This window comes from Zalophus californianus, chromosome 11 (assembly GCF_009762305.2).
Source record: "Zalophus californianus isolate mZalCal1 chromosome 11, mZalCal1.pri.v2, whole genome shotgun sequence".
NCBI lineage: Eukaryota > Metazoa > Chordata > Mammalia > Carnivora > Otariidae > Zalophus > Zalophus californianus.
The window spans coordinates 75,502,916-75,524,176 of NC_045605.1; the positions used below are offsets into that span (position 1 = coordinate 75,502,916).

Sequence of the window (21,261 nt, forward strand, 5' to 3'; positions counted from 1 at the left end):
TTTTTTATCTGAAAGCATGCTTGCAGAACACAACAGGCATGCTAAACTGACAAATGAACCCAAATTCTCCTGAGGAATTCTGTCTGGAAATACAGTGAACAGACAGGTCGGATCTGAAATAGCACTTCTCATTGCTTTCAGATGCAATGTATTTTTCTGTTGGGAATTCTGGGATTTTTAGCTAGATTCCATTCATCCATGAGCAAGAAAAACAGGTATTTCCAGAACTTACCAGGACTGCCAAGGATCTCTATCCTAATAGAAATAGGAGTACAGGTCAGTCAAATTATAGATAAAACTATATGGAATTTTTAGGGGTCTGCTTACTTCCCATCAAAACGCATGCAGAACCACCTTTTTTTTTTTTTTAAATAGGTCTCCAGAACTATATATCTTATAACTGAAAGTTTGTATACTTCACCCAATGTTTTCCGTTTCCCCCACACTCCAACTCCTGGCAACCAACTTCTCTGTATGAGTTCTACAAGTCTGACATATTTAGGTTCCTCATACAAGTGAGATTGATGTGGTTTTGGAACATAGGTGAGGTTCCGAGCCAACGACCAGGAAAGAATTCTTGAAACGTCTTTGGTGCAAAATGGTGGTTTTATTAAAGCATGGGGACAGGACCTGTGGGCAGAAGGAGCTGCTGCACAGGGGTTGTGAGGGGTGGCTGATTACTCAGCAGCTGGGGGAAGTAAGGAAAAGGGAGGTTTCAAAAGAACTTTCATATGCTAAAGAGGACCTACAAGATAATGGAAACCTTGCCATTGTCAAGTTAAGGTTGTTTACCCCTCTAGCAAGGCATTAACATTAAGACAGTTGGCAGATTCCTGGAAGAATGTCACACATGTCCCACCTGGGAATGGCGGGGGAGGGGAGGGGAGGTTGCAGGGTGTTAGCTTATGCTTTGTCTTCAGCTTGCCTTCTGCTCCCTCATCAAGATCATGTAGTATTTGTCTTTCTGTATCTAGGTTATTCTATTTAGCACAGGACGAGTAGGTTGGGGAGGAAAATATCTTCCTGTACTCTTTGTTTTATACATATATATATATTTTTTTAAAGATTTTATTTATTTCTTTTACAGAGAGAGAGAGAGAACAAGTAGGGGGAGCAGCAGAAGGAGAGGGAGAAGCAGGCTCCTCGCTGAGCAGGAAACCTGATGGGGGGCTCAATCCCAGGAACCTGGGATCATGACCTGAGCCGAAGGCAGACACTGAGCCACCCAGGTGCCTTCTTGTACTCTTTGTTAAAAAACAGAATTCAGGGGCCCGTGGGGGGCTCAGTCGTTAAGCGTCTGCCTTCGGCTCAGGTCATGATCCCAGAGTCCTGGGATCGAGTCCCGCATCGGGCTCCCTGCTCCACGGGGAGCCTGCTTCTTCCTCTCCCACTCCCCCTGCTTGTGTTCCCTCTCTCGGAGTGTCTCTCTGTGTCAAATAAATAAAATCTTTAAAAAAAACAAAAACAAAATTCAGCTGAGTAAATCTGAGATCTAAGTGGATTTACTAAGCGATTAATGAATGGTTAAGCATCCCATCTAGCAAATAGATGCTCCAAGGAGTTGTGCAAAATGGATGTTTTTTTATAGGAAAGGGGTTGGGCCAGGAGTTATTAGCAAAAGAAAAAAAGGGATTGTTTTAGACAAGATCACCTTCCCTTAGGGGAAAGGCAGGAAGTCTTAAGATGCAGATTACCTCATCTTCCTTGGGGGATGGGGATGAAGAGGGCCTATATAACAGATTACCTCATTGGTGCTGACCAGAAAATTCCCAGTTTATAGAATTATATAAAATTCTCCTGGAGAGGTTGAAACTGCAATTAGTCTTGATTTGCTATCCTGGAGGCAGGTAACTCCACTTTGGACCTATCCTTTTCTTTTTATACCGTCAAGGTTTTCCTAGTTGGTCTAAGAATCAAATTGACATGAGACAGATTAACAGGAAGAACTTAAAACAAAAATTTAATAACATGTATACCTCTGTACACGTGGGAGAGAAAACTGAATGACTCCCTGAAGTGACCAAAGTTATCACCTTAAATACCATCTCCAGCTACAGACATTAGGGGTGGGGAGTCATTTATGGGGGTTTACCAGGAAAAGCACTGTAAACCAGGGTAAACTAACAACTTTGAGATTTAAGTACATGCATTCTCTGTTGATAACAGTTTCTAGAGATGTAGAGTCATTCCCGTCTTCCTGGTACTGAGGGAGACACCCTCACAAATGGAGATTCCCCCCATATGTGGAAATATCTCTTATAAAAGGGTAACTTCTCAGTTTCTTTAGCTCCTCTTGTGTCTGTAGTTTCTTAAAAATAACCAGCTTAGAATAAGTAGTATGCCAAGGAGATATATCTTGGGCTGGTAAAATTTGCTTTCCTATAACCAGAAGACCAAATCCTGTGTAATACAGTACATTTTGGTGTTTTTAGTAGATTTTATATGAGTCCTGGAAGTGAAAATGATGGTTTTGAATGAACTCCACTTGCAAAGGAAGGTTTTACAGAAGTACTTAGTACCCTCCCTCTACTTCAACAGAAAGCCAAGCAGCCTCACTTGGAAAATGGCCCTTGGGTTTCCATCTAGCTCTAAAATTCTATAATTTCAAAGAAATTAGTGAGATTCTTACGAACCCCATTCTGCTTACTGTAATCTTTACCATAGCTCTCTGTAGTTTGGGGCAGAACCTAGAAAAATGGACTTCATTTCCCATTCCCCTTCACTTGCATTTTAATTAAAATGTGAATTATCTTTACTCATTAAACTAAAGAGAATTGAAGACAGTCTGTATGCCACACATTTTTATAGGCTTAGGGATGCAAAGATAGTGAACCTGATTTCAAGCTGCTTAAGGTCCAGGGCTTTTTTGGTACAGACAAATGAAACACTGATGATAATGCAGTAGAGTAAGCACTTTGTTTGGGATAAGTAAGGTGCACTAAGGGACTAGAGGGTGTTCTGTTGAAGCATCTTGAATTCAAATGCATTGTGAAAGTATAAGTTCCACTGCACTGTTTAAGGAGAGGTTAGATCTTTGTGCATTTGCAGATTGCCAGATTTCTTGAACCCTTTTTATTTTTTTTTAATTTTTTAAATTTTTTTAAGATTTTATTTATTTATTTGACAGAGAGAAACACAGCGAGAGAGGGAACACAAGCAGGGGGAGTGGTAGAGGGAGAAGCAGGCCTCCCACTGAGCAGGGAGTCCCATGCGGGGCTTAATACCAGGACCCTGGGATCATGACCTGAGCCGAAGGCAGACGCCCAACGACTGAGCCACTCAGGCACCCCTCGAACCCTTTTTAAATTAGATGGGGACACACAATGGCTCTTTCTGAATGCAAGTGTTATCACTGAATGACATGTATCATCCCTTCTTTGAGTTCGTTTGAAGAGTTTAATGAAGATTAGAATTTGGCTAATGGTTTTCAGCCTTCATCCATAAAAGGCAAACAACTAACATTTACTGATATGCCAGGTACTTGCATACGTGGTTTTCTACATGAACTCATTTAACTCTCACCACTATGTTATGAGGTAAGGAATCTTTTCATTCCCACTTTAGAGATGGAGAATTGAGGTGAAGAAATGTGCACAGCATGACCAAAGCTGGTACAAAGTAACCTTACCCACTGTGTCTAAAAAAAAAAATGCATCTAAAATTCAGATATGCTCCTGTCACTCCAGATTAAAGCCTCAATGGCTCCCTTTGCCTAGGCTCAAAAGGGTAAAATCTGCTGTCCTTAGTGTGATATCTTAGGCTTTCTGGTGTGGCCACTTCTCCAGTGTCATCTTTTGCCTTCTCTTGCCTGTAACTATGTATTTCAGCCATACATATGGGTCTCCCTTAAACCTCTTTTCATATTTTTATCTTAATCATTTTAAATTGCCTGATACGGACTTCTTACTGCCCTGCTCTTTGCAGTTTTAGCTCCACTGCCACCCTTTCTAGTACATTTCCCCACTAGCTCCAGGTCAGTGGTCGTGCCTGTCCTATACCTGGCAGTCTATGCATCTTCATGACCGGAACTTACCACAGTGCGCTGACATTCATTTAAGGGTTTCTCCCCTGTAGAGGCTGTGAACTCCTCATGCCTTACTCGTTCTGATATTGCCAGCATCTGGCATAGTAATGCAGATGTACATAATAATCCCTTCTAAATATTGTCAATGTCCTCATCATTATATTTAGAAAGGGTCAGACCCAAACCTTCTAAAACAGAGCATATATGTTTAAAACTACAAAAACTTGCAGAGAAATTCTTCCCAGATTTACAGCTTTGCATTTGCTGGTGTTTGTCATTCCTTGCAGTCAGGAATCTGCAAGGAAAAATGGATCTATACATGAATCACATTGTGTTTCACTCTTTTTTTTCCTCTTTCTTTTCAGTGGTCTTTTTCTCTATATTTGAAAAATATTACAGGTTTGGAAATTAATTCAGAAGATTTAGAGAAGGTAGCCTGGGGAAAATGAATAAAATTGAGCCTAAGATAAAATTATGAGGCTTACCACTTTTTCAGTCTTGACCATTGCAGTAGACTTTAATAAAACTATGTAGGTCTGTGTTCCTTTCTGATTTATTCTCAGGTCTTTTTGATCCAAAGATCCATGTTTCCTAGCTGGTGAGCTAGAAGCCTGATATTTCCCTTAAATGGTAGACTTTAAAGAACTGAAAATAATTTCAAGATTAAGTGAATGTGTCATAATATGATAGCTGCCATTTATTGTTTGCTTGCCATGATGAGCGCTTTACATTTCTTGTCACATTTAATAATCACAGCAATTCAATGAAGAAGGTGCCATCATTATTCTCATTATAAAAATAAGGAAATGAGGCATGGAGAGCTTAGGACTTTGTCTCAGGTCAATGGCTATAAAGAGGCAAACCTGAGACACTAAACCAATTCTGTGTGATTCCCAAGTTCATGGTCTTCATTACTTCACTGAATACACACTTATAGACATGTTTATATACATGCGTATGTGAAAAGCCAGTAGATTTAGGCTCCTAATTGAGTACTTAAAGCTATAATTGAAATATCAAAAATTTAATTTTTTATTTCATATGAAAAGTCCATGTTGGCTCTGGTCAACAAATAGAAAAGAAACAAGGTTTAAAACGCTTATTTTAGCCTGGTCCCAAAGAGTATGACATTCAATTCAGTTCAATTTCAGGAGTGACTTTAGCACTAGAGTCAGTGGGGAGTAAGACATGTTTTTTTCCTAATGGCCTTTGAGCTATCTAAGTTCCCAGAAGCAAGGCACAAGGCACACTGTCTGGTTTGTTTTGTTTTGTTTTGTTTCCAAAACGTCTCTCCCCAGCTATGGCTCACTGTTCAGCGATACTTCCAGTCTCCTGAAGAATTCAATTCACTCTTTTCCCTGATTAGCAAACCCCCTTCTCTCTTCAGCTCAGTTCATCATTAGTTTGATTGTATTTCTAGATACCTGAGACACTGTCTGCTTATCAGGTACAACTTACTTTCCCTTAACCTACATTGTTGAACTTTAAAGATTTGGAGCATTACAACATTATTTTAACTCATGCCACTAAGCACATTACTCTTTCAATTGTTATTGAGTCATAAATCACTCCTTGGCCTTTACCCACTGCCAAGTTTCCAGTTAACTATTGAGAGCATATTCTGAGATGCCTCTTGGAAAATAAAACCTTCCTCTACTTGTTTACTTTTCTTGTTATCTCATTATACTGAGGGAAGGAGAAGGATCAGTGTAATATTTGAATCAAGTCAGATGGGTTGGTATGAAAAATTAGGGATCACTTCCTAGAGAAAAAAATTACAAAGCTTTGCTATTCTTGAACAATATGAAAAATCTATGTTGTTGATATCTGCTGAGGGGAAAGAAGTATCTGAGAAGAAAGAGTCAAATAGGAAACGTTTCTAACAATTCCTTCTTCTTCCTCCCTTCCTTCCTCCTCTCTCCCTCCCTGTCTTCCATTTAAATCATCCATGTTATTACCAGTTATTAGATGCCTACTATGGATAAAGCACTGTGCAAAGCTCCCAGATATAAAGAGAATAGGAACACAAAGATTAATCAAACTTAGTCTTAGCCTCAAATTGTTTTTATAATTTCAGGGGAGGCAAAACATACAGAGCAGAAAGGTGACTACAGTCTAAGGTGGGAAGTGCTCAGGGCCATAGAGGGACACAGGTATGCATATACAAGTTCAGATGAGAATTCTTCCTACTGAGGAATCAGGTAATCTTCATGACTGAGGCACCATTTGAACTGGACTCTTAAAAAAGATAGGAGTGTTGGGATGGGGCCAACATTCCAGATGGAGGAACATGGAGGAATGAGAGAAATCTTGTTTCCGTCCTTTCCCTCATTTCTGCCCCATGCCTCTGGGCCTCTAGGCCTGCATTCCTTAGGGCCTAACCTCTTCAGACCCTTTCCATTCATTTTTCCAGATGAAAGTCATTTGTTCTGTTTTGGATGAATATTCAGGACCTTCTAGGTGACCAACTACCTAATCTATTGATTTCTCCACACTAAAATATCAGTGGTTTTCTATATCATTCATTTACTTATTCATATTTTAACAGGAATTTCTGAGAAGTGACCTCAATTTTACACATACAGTATTAGATTATCAGGTACCTGTTATTATTTTAGGGAAGGAAGGAATATTTTCAGTATTCCCTCAGATTGAAGAGAACTCTATCCTCATAGCTAACCTGACATTCCCTTTGTCAAATGTTACTGGGCACAAGAAACCCAGAGCAGGATCTGTTTTTTTGTGAGCAAGATAATTTGCATGTAACGAGTTCAATTATTTGGCAGACAAATGTTTGGGGAAGGTGGGGTAGGGAATACAAGGTTTACATGGGGTACCCTGTAGTTTGAATCAAACAAGGCTTAGAAATCTGTTCTTTCTTCTAAGTATTAAGAAAACAAATTATCCCTTAAAAGTTGCACAAATCTGTGTTCCAAGAGCCTCATGGCTCAAAGTGTCTGTCCAGGTATTCTAAACGGATGCCTTATTTTACCATGAGGGGATAAGGAAGACAAATAGATATTTCTTAAATTTCTAAGTATTTCTTAAATTTCTTAAATAATATTAGGTACCATGTACTATTTGTAGGATATTTCTCCTTTACAAAATTGCCTTGTGCTCATCATTCCTCTCACATTGAAATGTAATCCCAACCTGAGCCTGTGAGATCCTGCACAATCTGGCCTCTGTTTACCTCTTTGTTCTTCCTCATCTCCTATCACTATCTCCATGGCTTAAATTGCTTTAGTCACATCAACTTTCTTCATTGACTATAATAATTTAGTTGCTCCCTTGAGGTTTCTGCACTTCTTGTATCTTCTGCCTAGAGGGGTCATCTCTTAGTTTGTGGCTATCATCTTCTGTAGAATAATTGTGGAGATTTTACCACATATAGTAATCATTAATTAATACACCAAATGTATTAACTTTAGCTAAGACTAATAATATTCTCTATTTGACAAAGTTATTTTGTTTCAAATCTGTTATCTCAGTTCAAGGCATATCTGAGCTGGAAGGCATGTTAGAGACCCAGAGGGGAAAGGAATTCTTACAGTGTCACTATGTCCCTGTAGTGGGTCTCCATGTTCTTTCTGATATAACCAGATGCCTTACGGTCTACATATGAGAAAAACAAAAGGAAACCAAAAAAGCTAAAAGCAAAATCTGTCTTAATGCCCTAAATTTTTCCTTTGCCTCATGTTAACATTTGTCAGAACCAACTTCCTTAAAAGCTCTTCTATTTATTTTATCAATGTTTTTTAATTATGTGAAGACGTGACAGAGCCATATCTCAGTCATTTTAATTGGAAGCATTGGTGTCTGAAGTTGCTCCCTGCTGGGATAATTTTAATTATGTTCTGTATATCCCTAACCTGAATGGTTCTGTGGTAAATTGTAATGTTGTTCATAGCTATCTGTTTCCTTTCTACCCCTAAGAGGAATACACATCTGCAGCCTTTGTCACATCACTTACAGTGCCTCCTGTAGGCGCCATTGACAATACTGACCTTGTGACTTGCTTTGGCCATTAGTATGTGAGTGAATAGGATGTAGGTAGCATCCAAGCAGAACCTCCCTGTTACTAGAGGAACCATGTTGTACAAAGGGGCTGCTCTCTCGTCCTGATGTTCAGAATGGGAAGACAGGTGGAGCAGATTCATAGTAGACCTGGAACAAAGCTTGAATTGACTTGCAGCCTTCATGTAATATGTGTAAGAAACAAATGTTTTATTGTCATCATTTTGATCTATTAAGAAACATTGAATTCATTTGTTTGCATAGCAAAATCTGAGTAATGGAGGTTCAAGAATGTACAGCAAAGAATTACAACAGTTCAAGTTTGAAGATACATCAGAGGTTAGTGAGTTCTGGCCTCTATCCAGTATGGGAGTCACTACCAGAGTATCATACCAGCCATCAAGGCACTCACTGCTTAAAAGTCATCACTCCCAAGAAGCTATCTCATCAAGTACTCAAGCAGTTTTGAATCTCAGTGTGTCTAAATAATACCTCGATAATGTTGCACATCTGTGACAGCATCTGAGCTGTACTTGTACAATTAATTACTAATAATTTCTTTTTAATTAATTTTTATGCTTGAATAAATTTACATAACAAGGATACTTTATCACTACCAGAAATGTGGTGATAGTTTTGCTTGCCTTAAACAGAAGATAATTAGGTAAAAATACATACCTATATAGATATGAAACAAAATTATTAATTCTAGCTATGCTTTATCAATTCCTATAGCTACGGGCCTTTTTCTCTGTTAACAAGAATTATTAGGAAGGATTAGAAATTGATCCCTACTCCTCTTTAGCAGAAAGATGGAAAAAGAAATTAACAAACGGTAATTTACTGTGTGATTTGGGGCTGTTCAATCTGTGCCTTTTTGTGGGCCATCAGGAAGACACACCAGAAAATAGAGGATAAAGCAAAAGGAACATCACTTTCTCAAGGATGGTTAATCAACAATGAAGCCTTTTCAACAACTTCTTTTATGATGATATATTGATGTCATGGGGATTGACTCTGATGAAAAGATGATCAAACTCTAATTCTCCTTCTACTTGTATATCATCACCTCTCCCCACATTTCTGTCTTTTTTTCCTCCAGGGAAAACCTTTCCAGGTCATTCAGCTTTTCCTTGTGTGTTATGCTTTCTGTGACTCTCTGCCAGTCTCCCTCTCCTGGCTGTCTTCTTGTTGGTTCCTTTACCGTGGTGCAAAAGTGAGCAGAACTCAATTTTGAACAATTGAATTGGTCTGGAAACCTCTTGTGTAAAATTCACTTTTTTTTTTTTTTTTTTTTTTTGTCTCCCAAATTTAATTAGGGACATAATGGGAGACTTTGGAAAATAACAAATGACAAATAACTGATTCTCTCTGGCACAATGGCAAAAATCCTTCCCTTTCTGAAATAGAAGTTTTCCTGAAGCTTTTACTAGAAGCTTTGGATCAGTAGGATTTTAAGCTGTCCTATACCCAGCGCTAGTTTTATTTTAACCATTCCATTACCAAGACAGCATCAAAGCTGCTGTTCCTACAAATTGCCTTCCTGTTCCCATTCAAGAAAAAATGCAAATCAGTCAAGTAAGAGATTGTAACAGCAGGACCTAGTCAAATAGAGTAGGGAAGTAGCACAGTTTCACTGTCAGGGAAGAACCTGTCACGCAACCTGGCAGACTCTTTTGTAAGTAAAGCTATTAGACACTCCATTTGGCTTAACAATGTCAGCCACAGACATGCTGAATTGTCACACTTCTCTAGCAAAAAAAATCCTGGACAGTAATTCCTTGAGTTAAAATAGCCTTCAGACCTCTCTGGCTACCAGGAATTTAACTGGACTGCTCTGCAATGAATGCCTGATTAATGTTCCCCTCTGTGTGCAGTGGGAAGGAGTGCATTCTTCACCTCCACAGATTGCTCATTAGTATTATGCATGTGCCTAATCAGTACCACTGAAGAGGAGGGAAATATGCAGTTTGGTCAATTAAAATGTGAAGCATTCGGTTCCCCTCAAATGGCTTTGTTTTAGTATTTTCCTTAATATTTCCCTCCTAAGCCAAGTAGAGGAATATGAATAGTTAGGGAAATATTCCTTAAACTGATTTTCTACTGTTGTGTTTTGCTGCCTTTTACTACTTCTTCATAGATGCTTTTCTGAATCCTGGCTCTATGGTCTTGGACAGATCTACCTGTCCCTTAACTTATTCCAGCCTTAGTTTATTCCTCAATAAAAGGGGAATTTACAATGACTTCCTCCAAAAGCCATTGTAAATATTCACTGAGATGACAAGTGAAAGATCCCTGAGTTACTGCCTAGCATATAGTAAGTGCTCAATAAATGGTGTTTCAATCAGAATCAGATCATACAAAATATTAAATTGTGTTCCTCTAATGTGAATGCCTTACAGGTGAAGTCTGTCTTGATTCAAAGAGCCTATAAGTCCAGCTACAAAGACCCCTTCATAAAGAACTTATGTGCATTATTCATCATTCTATTCACACAGGACTTAATGACGGTGGGAGAGAGCTCGGAAAAGAACAGTGAAAATGATGAAAGGTCCATAAGGTCATTGCTCTGAGGATAAAGCTAGAGGAGATAGGTTCTTTAATCTGGGTGGGTGAAGATTGCAGCATGACTTAATAATGGTCTTCAAGCATGATTGATGTTAGTAACTGAAAGAGTAATGGAAGGGTTGCATTAAAGTGGAAACACATCTTTATCACTCTCCCAAGACCTGCTGGATATTTCCTAAGAGCACAAGCAGATGAAATAGATTCTTCTTGCTAACAATAGTAGATACTGAGGCTGGAGTCAAGGAGAAAACTCCCTTGCCTTTGTACTTCTCAGAGGCAGGATCTGGGTGGCTGGTGGCTGGCTATTTTTGAGAATGTTCTGCCTCATGGACTTTAGACGATTTCATGACACCTATCTACAGACTGTGATCTTGCCTCTTAATCTGGGCTAAGCCCCCGATGCCCATAACAGTGCTTGACTCACAGTGAATGTGTGACAAGTGTCTGCTAAAGAGCTTTTCCTTTTGTCTTCTGAAAAATGGAGATACTATGCTACCCTTAGGTTGATGCACATGATATATGCCAACATGGCAAATACTAGCTTTCTTTATACAAATTATTGTAGCAATGGTAGTAGGAGGACAAATTGCATGTTAGGAACTGGATAACTTCTGTTTTCCCCAAATGTTGAACTCCATGAGGGCAGGTTGCTTACTTTCCAGTGTTCGACCTCAGTGGCCCTCAATCATGGTTGTATTTTAGAATTTTCTGGGGAGCTTTAAAATAAGCTCTGAAGCCAGAGACTCAAACCAGACTGTTGGAATCCAAATCTCTGGGTATGGTGCAAGGGCACTGCTGATTTTTGTAAGGTTCACTCAGGCTTGTGAATTGTTATTCTAGCTGAATGCAAAAACAGAACTATAGGACAGTAGTGGGCAGATAGCTAGTATGCGTTATAGTCCTTATCTCAACAATTGGGACCTCTTGAAAGTTCCAGAACCATGCTGAAAAGAACGAAAGTGTAGTTTATTTAGAGTACATTGGAATTTTTTTCTTATCCTCTTAACACTGACTCTCCATGGAAAAGGGACACCAGAAGGGTCAAGGTGATCTCCAACTTTTGTTTTTTACACCCTAACATTTTAACTCGTCTCTCATATAGATGATAGAAACTGATTTCTCTTATGTTCCATTGATCTATGTGTCTGTTTTTGTGCCAGTACCTTCCTGTCTTGATCACTATAGCTTTGTAACAGAAATTGAAGTCCAGAATTGTGATGCCTCTAGCTTCGCTTTTCTTTTTCAAGGTTGCTTTGGCTATCTGGGGTCTTTTGTAATTCCATACACATTTTAGGATTATTTGTTCTAGCTCTTTGAAAAATGCCGGTGGTCTTTTGATTGGGATTACATTAAATGTGTAGATTGCTTTGGGTGGTATAGACATTTTAATAGTATTTGTTCTTCTAACCCATGAGGATAAAATATCTTTCGGTTTCTTTGTGCCATCTTCAATTTCTTTCATTAGTGTTTTGTAGTTTTCAGAGTACAGATCTTTTACTTCTTTGGTTAGGTTTAATTCCTAGGCATGTTATGGTTCTCAGTACACTTGTAAATAGGATCAATTCCTTGATTTCTCTGTTACATCATTATGGATGTATAGAAATGCAAGAGATTTCTGTATGTTGATTTTGTATCCTGTGACCTTACTGAATTTGTGTATCAGTTCTAGTAATTTTTTGGTGGAGTCTTTTGGGTTTTCTACATAGCGTATCATGTCATCTGCAAATAATGATAGTTTGAATTTTTCCCTGCTGATTTGGATGCCTTTTGTTTCATTTTGTTTTCTGATTGCTGAGGGTCAGACTTCCAGTACTATGTTAAATAATAGTGGTGAGAGTGAACATCCTTGTCCTTGTCTTGTTCCTCACTGTAGAGGAAAAGCTCTGTTTTTCCTCATTAAGTATGATTTTAGCTATGGGTTTTTTTAATATATGGCCTTTAGTATGATGAGGTCTAGTCAGTCTATCCCTACTTTCTTGAGGGTTTTTATCAAGAATGTATGCTGTACTTTGTCAAATGCTTTTTCTGTGTCTGCTGAGAGGATCGTATGGTTCATATCCTTTATTTTATTAATGTGGTTTATCACGTTGATCGATTTGCAAATATTGAACAACCTTGCAACCCAGGAATAAATCCCACCTGATGGTCGTGAATGATTTTTTTTTTTTTTTTTTTTTATTTTGCATAACAAGTTTATTTTTTTAAAAGGCATATAGACAATAAACAAAGTAAATAATCAGATCTTCACTTCTACCCAGTATTATCTGTCCTAGAACTGTTCCATTAAGTTCCAGTCTCTAAACATCTTAAATTTCAATAATCATCCTCTTCATCAGAGTCCATGACTTTTCTTCTGTTGAATTTAACTGTGGTTTTCTTTTCTGTTTGTTGGCTTACTTTTTCAAGGATTTCTATTAAACCTTGTTCTGATACCTTCCCACTTAGTTGTCCATATCTTGCCATCTGTATGAGGTAATTCTCTACTGCTTTAGTTTTTTCGGGCTTTACAAGTGCTAAGTTACTTAAACGGGCCCGGGCTGACTGATCCAGGACTTGGGCTAAGATACTGTTTCTCATTTCTGCTTCCCTGTGTTTTGCTTCCTGTTGTGCTGCATCGCCAGGATCCCCATGTTTCGCCTGCAGTTCGGCCAGCCTCTGTTTCCTCAGAGCCTCCAGCTCCTCCTCCGCCATGGTGCGGCAGTCCGGGGACGAGCAGCCACAACCACGCTCCGAGGGCTCTCCCGCAGCGCCCCGGCGCGCGCACGACTCGTGAATGATATTTTTGAATGTATTGTCGAATTCAATTTGCTTGTATTTTATTGAGAGTTTCTGCATCCATGTTCACTGGGGATATTGGCCTGTAGTTCTCTTTTAGTGGTGTCTTTATCTGGTTTTGGTATCAGGGTAATGCTGGCCTTATACAATGAGTGTGGAAGCTTTCTTTCCTTTTCTATTTTTTGGAACAGTGTGAGAAGAATAGATATTAACTCCTCTCTAAATGTTTGGTAGAATTCCCCTGTGAGCCATTTGGCCCTGGACTTTTGTTTGTGGGAATTTTTTATTATTATTATTATTACTGATTCAGTTTCTTTGCTGGTTATCAGTTGGTTCAAGTTTTCTATTTCTTCCTGTTTCAAATTTGGTAGTTTATATGTTTCTAGGAATTTATCCATTTCTTCCAGGTTGTCCAATTTGTTGGCATATAGTTTTTCATAATATTCTCTTATAATTGTTTGCATTTCTGTGATTTTATTTATTTGGGTCCTTTCTCTTTTCTTTTGATAAGTCTGGCTAGAGATTTATCAATTCTGTTAATTTTTTCAAAGAACCACCTCCTGGTTTCATTGATCTCTTCTATTGGATTGTTTTTTGTTTTTGTTTTTTTTAATATTTTATTTATTTGAGAGAAAGAATGAGAGAGAGAGAGAGAGCATGAGAGGGGGGAGGGTCAGAGGGAGAAGCAGACTCCCTGCTGAGCAAGGAGCCCGATGCGGGACTCGATCCTGGGACTCCAGGATCATGACCTGAGCCGAAGGCAGTCGCTTAACCAACTGAGCCACCCATGCACCGTTTTTGTTTTTGTTTTTAGTTTCTATATCATTTATTTCTGCTCTGATCTTTATTATTTCCTTCCTTCTGCTGTCTTAAGGCTTCATTTGTTGTTCTTTTTCTAGCTCCTCTGGTGTAAGATTAGCTTGTTTATTTGAGATTTTTCTTGCTTCTTGAGGTAGGCTATTGCTAAAAACTTCCCTCTCAGGACCTCTTTTGCCATCCCAAAGGTTTTGGACTATTGTGTTTTCACTTTCATTTGTTTCCCTATATTTTTTATTTCTTCTTTAATTTCCTGCTTGACCAATTTATTGTTTAGTAGCATATTGTTTGACCTCCATGTATTTGTAGTCTTTCCTAATTTGTTCTTGTGGTTGACTTCAAGTTTCATAGCGTTGTGGTCAGAACAGGTACGTAGTATGATTTCAGTCTTTTTTGTATTTGTTGAGGCCTGTTTTGTGACGGAATATGTGATCTGTTCTGCAGAATGTTCCATGTATACTTGAAAAGAATGTGTATTCTGCTTTAGGATGGAATGTTCTGAATATGTCTAGTAAATCTATGTGGTCCAGTGTGTCCTTCAAAGCCATTGTTTCCTTGTTGATTTTCTGCTTAGATGATCTGTCCACTGATGTAAGTGGGTTATTAAAGTCTCCTATTACTGTGTTATTATTGATTAGTTCCTTTATGTTTTTATTAATTGTTTTACATATCTGTGTACTCCCATGTTGGGTGCATAAATACTTATAATTTTTTATCTTCTTGTTGAATTGCCCCCTTTATGATTATATAATGCCCTTATCTCTTGCTACAGTCTTTGTTTTAAAGTCTAGTTTGTCCTATAGAAGTATTGCTATTCCAGCCCTCTTTTGACATCTTTATGTGTGATAAATGTTTCTGCACCCCCTCACTTTGAATATGTAGGTGTTTTTAGGTCTCAAATGAGTTTCTTGTAGACAGCATCTAGATGGGTCTTGTTTTTTGTGTTTGTTTTCGTTTTGGGGGGGTTGTTTTGTTTTGTTTTGTTTTTTTAATCCATTCTGACACCCTATGTCTTTTGATTGGACCATTTAGTCCATTTATATTCAAAGCAATTATTGATAGATACGTATTTACTACCATTTTATTACCTGACTTGTCATTGTTTCTGGAGAATTTGTCGTCTTGCAGGACTGGTGTAGTGGTGATGAATTCCTTTAACTTTTGCTTGTCTGGGAAACTCTTTGTCTTTCCTTTTATTCTCAATGTTAGCCTTGCTGGATAGAGTATTCTTGGCTGCAGATTTTTCTCATTCTGAACTTGGACTATATCGTCCCACTCTCCTGGCTTGCCAGTTTTCTGTTGAAAAATCTCCTGTTAGCCTTATGGGTTTTCCCTTGTAAGTTAAGGACTTCTTTTGTCTTGTTGCTGTTTAGATTTTTTTCGTTGTCACTGTATTTTACAAATTTAATTACAGGATATGTTGGTGTTAGCCTACTTTTGTTGATTTTGGGGGGTTTTCTATGCCTCCTGGATCTGGATGTTTGTTTCCTTCCCCATACTAGGGAAGTTTTTGCTGTTATTTCTTGAAATAAATTTTCTGCACGTTTTTTCTCTCTTCTTTCGGAACTCCTATCATACAAATGTTGTTACATTTGACAGAGTCACTGAGTTCCCTACATTTATTCTAGTGTTGCAAAATTCTTTCTCTCTCATTCTGCTTTATTATTTTCCATTATTTTGTCTTCTAGGTTACTAATTTCTTCTTCTGCTTCTTCTCCCAGCCTGCTGTTCATTGCATCAAGCCTGTTTCCAATCTCATGTATTGCATTCCTCATCTCCAATTCTTTTTTTAACTCTTTTATCTCTGCAGTCAGGGTTTCACTGATGTCTTCTATTCATTTCTCAAGCCCAGTGAGTGATTTTTGCTTTAAATTCTTCATCAGGCATGTTACTTATATCTGTTTCACTTAGATCTCTGGCCATGGCCTTATCTTGTTCTTTCATTTGGGCAAAATTCCTCTGTCTTGGCATTTTGTCTAAGTCTCTACCTTCTTCTCTGTGTTGGAAAAGCCACTTAGGTCTCCTGCTCCTGAAAGTAATGGCTTCATGAAAAAGAGGTCATGTAGTGCTCTGGGCCTAGTGCTTCAGGGAGTGTCTCCAGTGTGGTGCTGCATGCACTCTGCTTTTGTGTTTTGGCTACTCTACTCTTTAGGCCAGTTGTCTACAGAGGCTCTCTTTGCCTGCTCTTGCCAGTGTTCGATCCCTGCCTTGAATGTGGTGAGTTTTAACTAGGTGTGCTCTGGTCTTCTTGTGAAGGTGAGACCTGATACCAACTCCACCAGAACTGAGGCCCTGCAGAACTTTCTGGTTGGGAAACATGATGTGGGCATGGGTTTGTGCTGGTTTTCTGGGGGAGGGGACAGCCTCACTGGGACTGAGGGTAAGCTTGACTAAGAAGGGCTTGCCAGCCTGAGTGCAGGGGTTGGGGCTTGATGTAAGCTAGTTAAGCAGCCAGTTTAGGTGTTGTACTGCTTCCAGCAGGTGACTTTGTGTTTATGCTGAGAGACAGTGGAGGGAAATGGTGCCAGCCATCTCCTTCGTTCCAGGAGAAGTGTTTCTGTGAAGGCTGCCTCTCAGGGACATGCTCCAAGAAGAGTGAGTAATGTCCTCCCTGTGTGCACCAGGCCTTTCTCAGATCAGTGCTTCCATGATGTCTGCCCCTGTGTTGTTTGTTTGGCTTCTCTCCAAGAGCAGCATGGTGCCCCCTGGGCTTTATCCCAGCCCAGCCTGCTGACCTTTAAAACTCCAGGCTTCATGCCTCACTGGTTGCCAAAACTCATGAAATTTAGCCCCTCTCATTTTCCAATCCCATGTCTTTGGGGAATCATTCTTATGTTTTTCCATTGTGCTCCTTTTTCTCTTGCCCTTCTCCATGATCACAGCTCCTGCCCCTTCACAGCACCCTTGATCCATTTTTCCTTTAAACCAAGTCTCAAAACTTCCTACCTTTTTGATGTGGCCTTTTCTCTCCCTTTAGTTGAGGAGTTTGTTCTGTCAGTCTTGAGGCCAATTTCTGAGTTTTTAGGATGATTTGATAGTTATCTAGCTGTGTTTGTGGGACAAAACAAGCCTGGTGTCCTCCTACTCCCCCATCATCTTGGGCTTTTTCTATCTACAATTTTCATTCACTGTTTTTTTTTTTTTAGATAGACACATATAGACACACGTATTTCTAATAATAAGTTTTAATTGCTGTATAATATTCTCTTTCAAGTAGATATTTAGTTTCATTTTTCTAGTGATCAACATTTAGGTTGTTTCCATTGTTAATATTACAAAGTGTCATAATTAATACCCTTGTGGAAGTCTCCCTGTAAGCTTTTGCAGGAATTTCTTTAGGATACATATCTAGAGCTGGAATTACTGCATCATAGGATAGTACTATCATCAGTTTTATTAGATATTGACAAATTACTCTCCAAAAGGTTTTACCAATTTATACCAATGTATGAGAGTTTATCTTATACACATTTCACTAATATTTAGTATGGGTAGATTTTACATTTTTCTTAATCTAACGTATACTTTGGTTTCTTATTGTTGTGTTCATTTGCATTTCCTTGAAATTGAACATCTTTTCATCAATTTATTGGCCATTCTATTTATTTCCAGTCCATATTTCTATTGTGTCATTAATAATTTTCCTGTAGATTTACAGTATTTTTAATTGCACAGTGGATACTAATTCTTAGTTTTATGTCATCCTTGCAGATTTCTTAGTCCATGAAACATCTTGTTATATTGTAAATGCTGTCTTGTTATTTTCTTTTAATTAAATTTTGTGTTTACATCATATTTCAGAATTCCTTTCATACATGGTTCATGAAGACATTATCTCACTCTTTTTCCTGAGTGTTAAATAGTTTTGCATTTTGTTATTGAGGTCTTTAATCCATTAGAGTTTATTTTTATGTTTGGTGTGGAAATAGAGATCTATTTATTGTTGCTGCTCTGTAAGAAGACCCAGTTGTCCCATGTATTTGACTAGTGCACCTATGCTCTGATAACACTTCATTATAATCACATTCATACATATTACTGTTTCCAGATTTTCCATATTCATTGGTCTTTTTGCTTCATTGATCTATTTGCTCTTCATACAATAATAACACTGTAATTTTGAAAAAGTATGGGTTTTCTGGTAGCATGCATTTCCCACCTTATTTTACTTTGAAAATATCTTCTTAGTTTTTTCTTAGAATCCAAGTCCAGTTATTGGGATGGCTAGCTGTCTCTGATCCCATTGCCACAGATATCATGAGTTATGGCAGGTTGCAAGTTAACTATTGAAGCACTGGGAGGAAGACTCTTTGTGTTGGTCATCTCTACTTCTCTTAGCCTTGGCATGAGAGGATTCAGTCTTCCAGCCCAGCGTCTCATGATTCTCAAGGATAGAGAGTGGCAGGTGCTTCAGGGTTACTGGCATAAGTGTAATAAAGTCCTTCTTCATATGGGTCCAGGGATCTTTGAATGCCACAGGAATCGTTGTGTTTTCATCCTTGTCCCAGGGCTACCCAGCACCAGTCTAATTGCATTTCAAACCCAGGATGGGAAAGCCTATGTCCACAGTTTAAGTTGGGACTCTAGATCCTGGCATAGCTTGCTGCCATCTACAAGGACCTGAATAGTTGCCATAACCAGCCCTGCATTCCTCAGGAGAAGAAGACATGGTTGGTTGGATTGGAGTTCAGAGAGGAGGGCAAAGGGATATGTTTAGGCCTTTATCTTTCTAGAATCTTTTCTTCCAGATTTTATGTAATGGTAATTTGCTACTTTGATCTGAAAAAAAGTTAATCAATAAAGGATTATCTTTTTTTGTGGCATCCACTTCCCCAGATAATTAGCCTGATTAACTATGACTGCTTAATAAGAACATAGTACTTTCAAAACCTTATAGAATTTGGGTTTTCACCTCTCATAAGAATACTTACTTATGCTACTTTAAAGTATACTGTTTGACCCCAAAATACTTACAGTAATGATAAATTTTATAAATAGCCTGAGATCATTTCTCACTTATCACCAAGTGGTAAAGCAGTGTATGGCATCTAATTATTATGTCCCTTTAACTTGTTTACTCTCCATGCAAGCTTTATTTTAGGAACCCCACCTTTATGATTTGCCCTTTATGGCTTTAGTATTTTATTTTCCCCACAAAATTTATAATCAATCAGAACTGCAATTTCTAACAATTTGCCTGTCATTGAAATGTATATGCATTTGGGTGGCAATTATTTATACCTTCTTTTTATTTCTAGTACCCAGAACCACTGCTCTAGTCCTAATACAGGGTTTGTCCGTGTTACCTCTGTTATAATTTATCCTTATTAACAATGATAGAATACTAATCTTCTTATGGTATTGTTGGAAGGTTTAGATGAAATATTATGTTTATAAACTTTTTATAATTTGTTTACAAGGTATTTTTCAGACATCTCATTTGAACTTAATTCTTACTCTGTAAAGAAAACATTTATTTTCTCCATTAGAGGAAAGAAACTGAGATCCAACCTCATATTTATAATTCTTAACTGTAAAACAGGACTCAAATTCATGTTTTCTGACTTTTATTTCAGTATTGTTTTTCTCCCCTGTGTCAAATTCTAATGTACAGAATGTTGAAATATTTTAACTGTTACAGACGGTAAATTTCTGTCCGTAATTGTCCTGATGGTAGTAGAGGATGTGTTTTATACTGTTTACCATCTATGAATATTGTCATGGAATCATATTTTAAAGTCCCTGAAACTAAATATGACTCTGCCAATATGCCTAATGTTTAGGTCTTCACATGTGTGTATGTATGTGTGGAGGAGTATTTTAGTGAGTTTCTTTTAATGATAATGATATCTCAAAACTTGTCCACGGTTAGAAATTTTTTGTCTTTATGGGTTTGGCAACTTAATTATGACTTGTTCTATTTTCCTATATTTTCATTCTTCTTCTTCTTTTTTTAATTTTTTTTGTGGAGCCGGGCATGGAGTCGAATGCAGGGCTTGAACTCATAACCCTAAGATCAAGACCTGAGCTGAGACCAAGAGTCTGATGCTTAAATGACTGAGCCACCCCGGCACCCCTTCATTTTCATGCTTAGTCAACTAGAAAGCCACTGAGTACGTGTGATTTCATACTCGCATACAGCTGCAGTGATTGTCTCACATGTGACCAGGTATTAGGTAAAGATTGGCTCACATTCCTTGGAGACTGTGTATAGAACCTCACATTAGCAAGTTACATGGTAGGGCTTCCTTTTTCTTGGTATTTATTAATATTTATATTATTAATATAAATGATATTAATATGGAGAACATTGTGACAGCTATTTAATTTCAGCTGCATATCTCATCTTACTGCACCTCTCCCTTTGCCAATATTTTGTACTTTTCTTCCAAGTCCCAAAAGTTTAATCTTTTCCAACATTAGCCCTGGATAAAGCTCATTAACACTCTTGCCCTCCTGTCTTTGGGAAACAGTGACCATAGCTTTGAAATCCTCTCTTATTATATGCACTGCCTGCCAACTCTCCCAGGAACAGAACTTGCTAAAGTCTTGGAAGGCAGTGGTCTCTGGTGGTCCCTGATTTACATTGATTTTCTACAGGTGCCCCTCCATTGATTTATTATTAATAATATCAATTATGGAAATAGGTGGTATGATAAAAATTCACAAAGAATGGAGAGGTGAATAAGAATTATCAGTATAGAATAGGAGGATGCTACTCTGGATAAGTAACTAGTCTTGATTGAGGGACTTCTATGAATTATCTGGCACTGGGTTAGATGGGAAAACTGAGGACTAAAGAAGACACATGACAAGGAAGTGGCAGTGTAGGGTTCTAGTAAGATCTTCTGTTTTTAAAACCCATAATCTTTACATTGCAAAATACTGCAGAGGGGTGCCTGGGTGGCTCACTCTGTTGAGCATCCAACTCTTGATTTCTGCTCAGGTCATGATCTTGGGGTCCTGGGATCAAGCCGCATATCGGGCTCCATGCTCAGCAGGGAGTCTGCTTGAGGATTCTCTCCCTTCCCCTATCCCTTCACCCCTCCACCTGCTCTCAC

The 21,261-nt window shown here is 38.3% G+C and overlaps 2 protein-coding genes across 4 annotated transcripts in view; one reads left to right on the forward strand and one right to left on the reverse strand.

Moving 5' to 3' along the window:
- Positions 1-21,261, forward strand: part of NELL1 (neural EGFL like 1) — an 821,645-nt gene that overhangs the window by 713,694 nt on the left and 86,690 nt on the right. The gene's annotated exons all lie outside the window — the stretch shown is intronic.
- LOC113920277 (programmed cell death protein 5) lies at positions 12,793-13,371 on the reverse strand. Its single transcript, XM_035723078.1, has one exon. It carries the CDS (start codon positions 13,298-13,300, stop codon positions 12,923-12,925), a length of 378 nt encoding a protein of 125 aa, XP_035578971.1. The 5' UTR covers positions 13,301-13,371; the 3' UTR covers positions 12,793-12,922.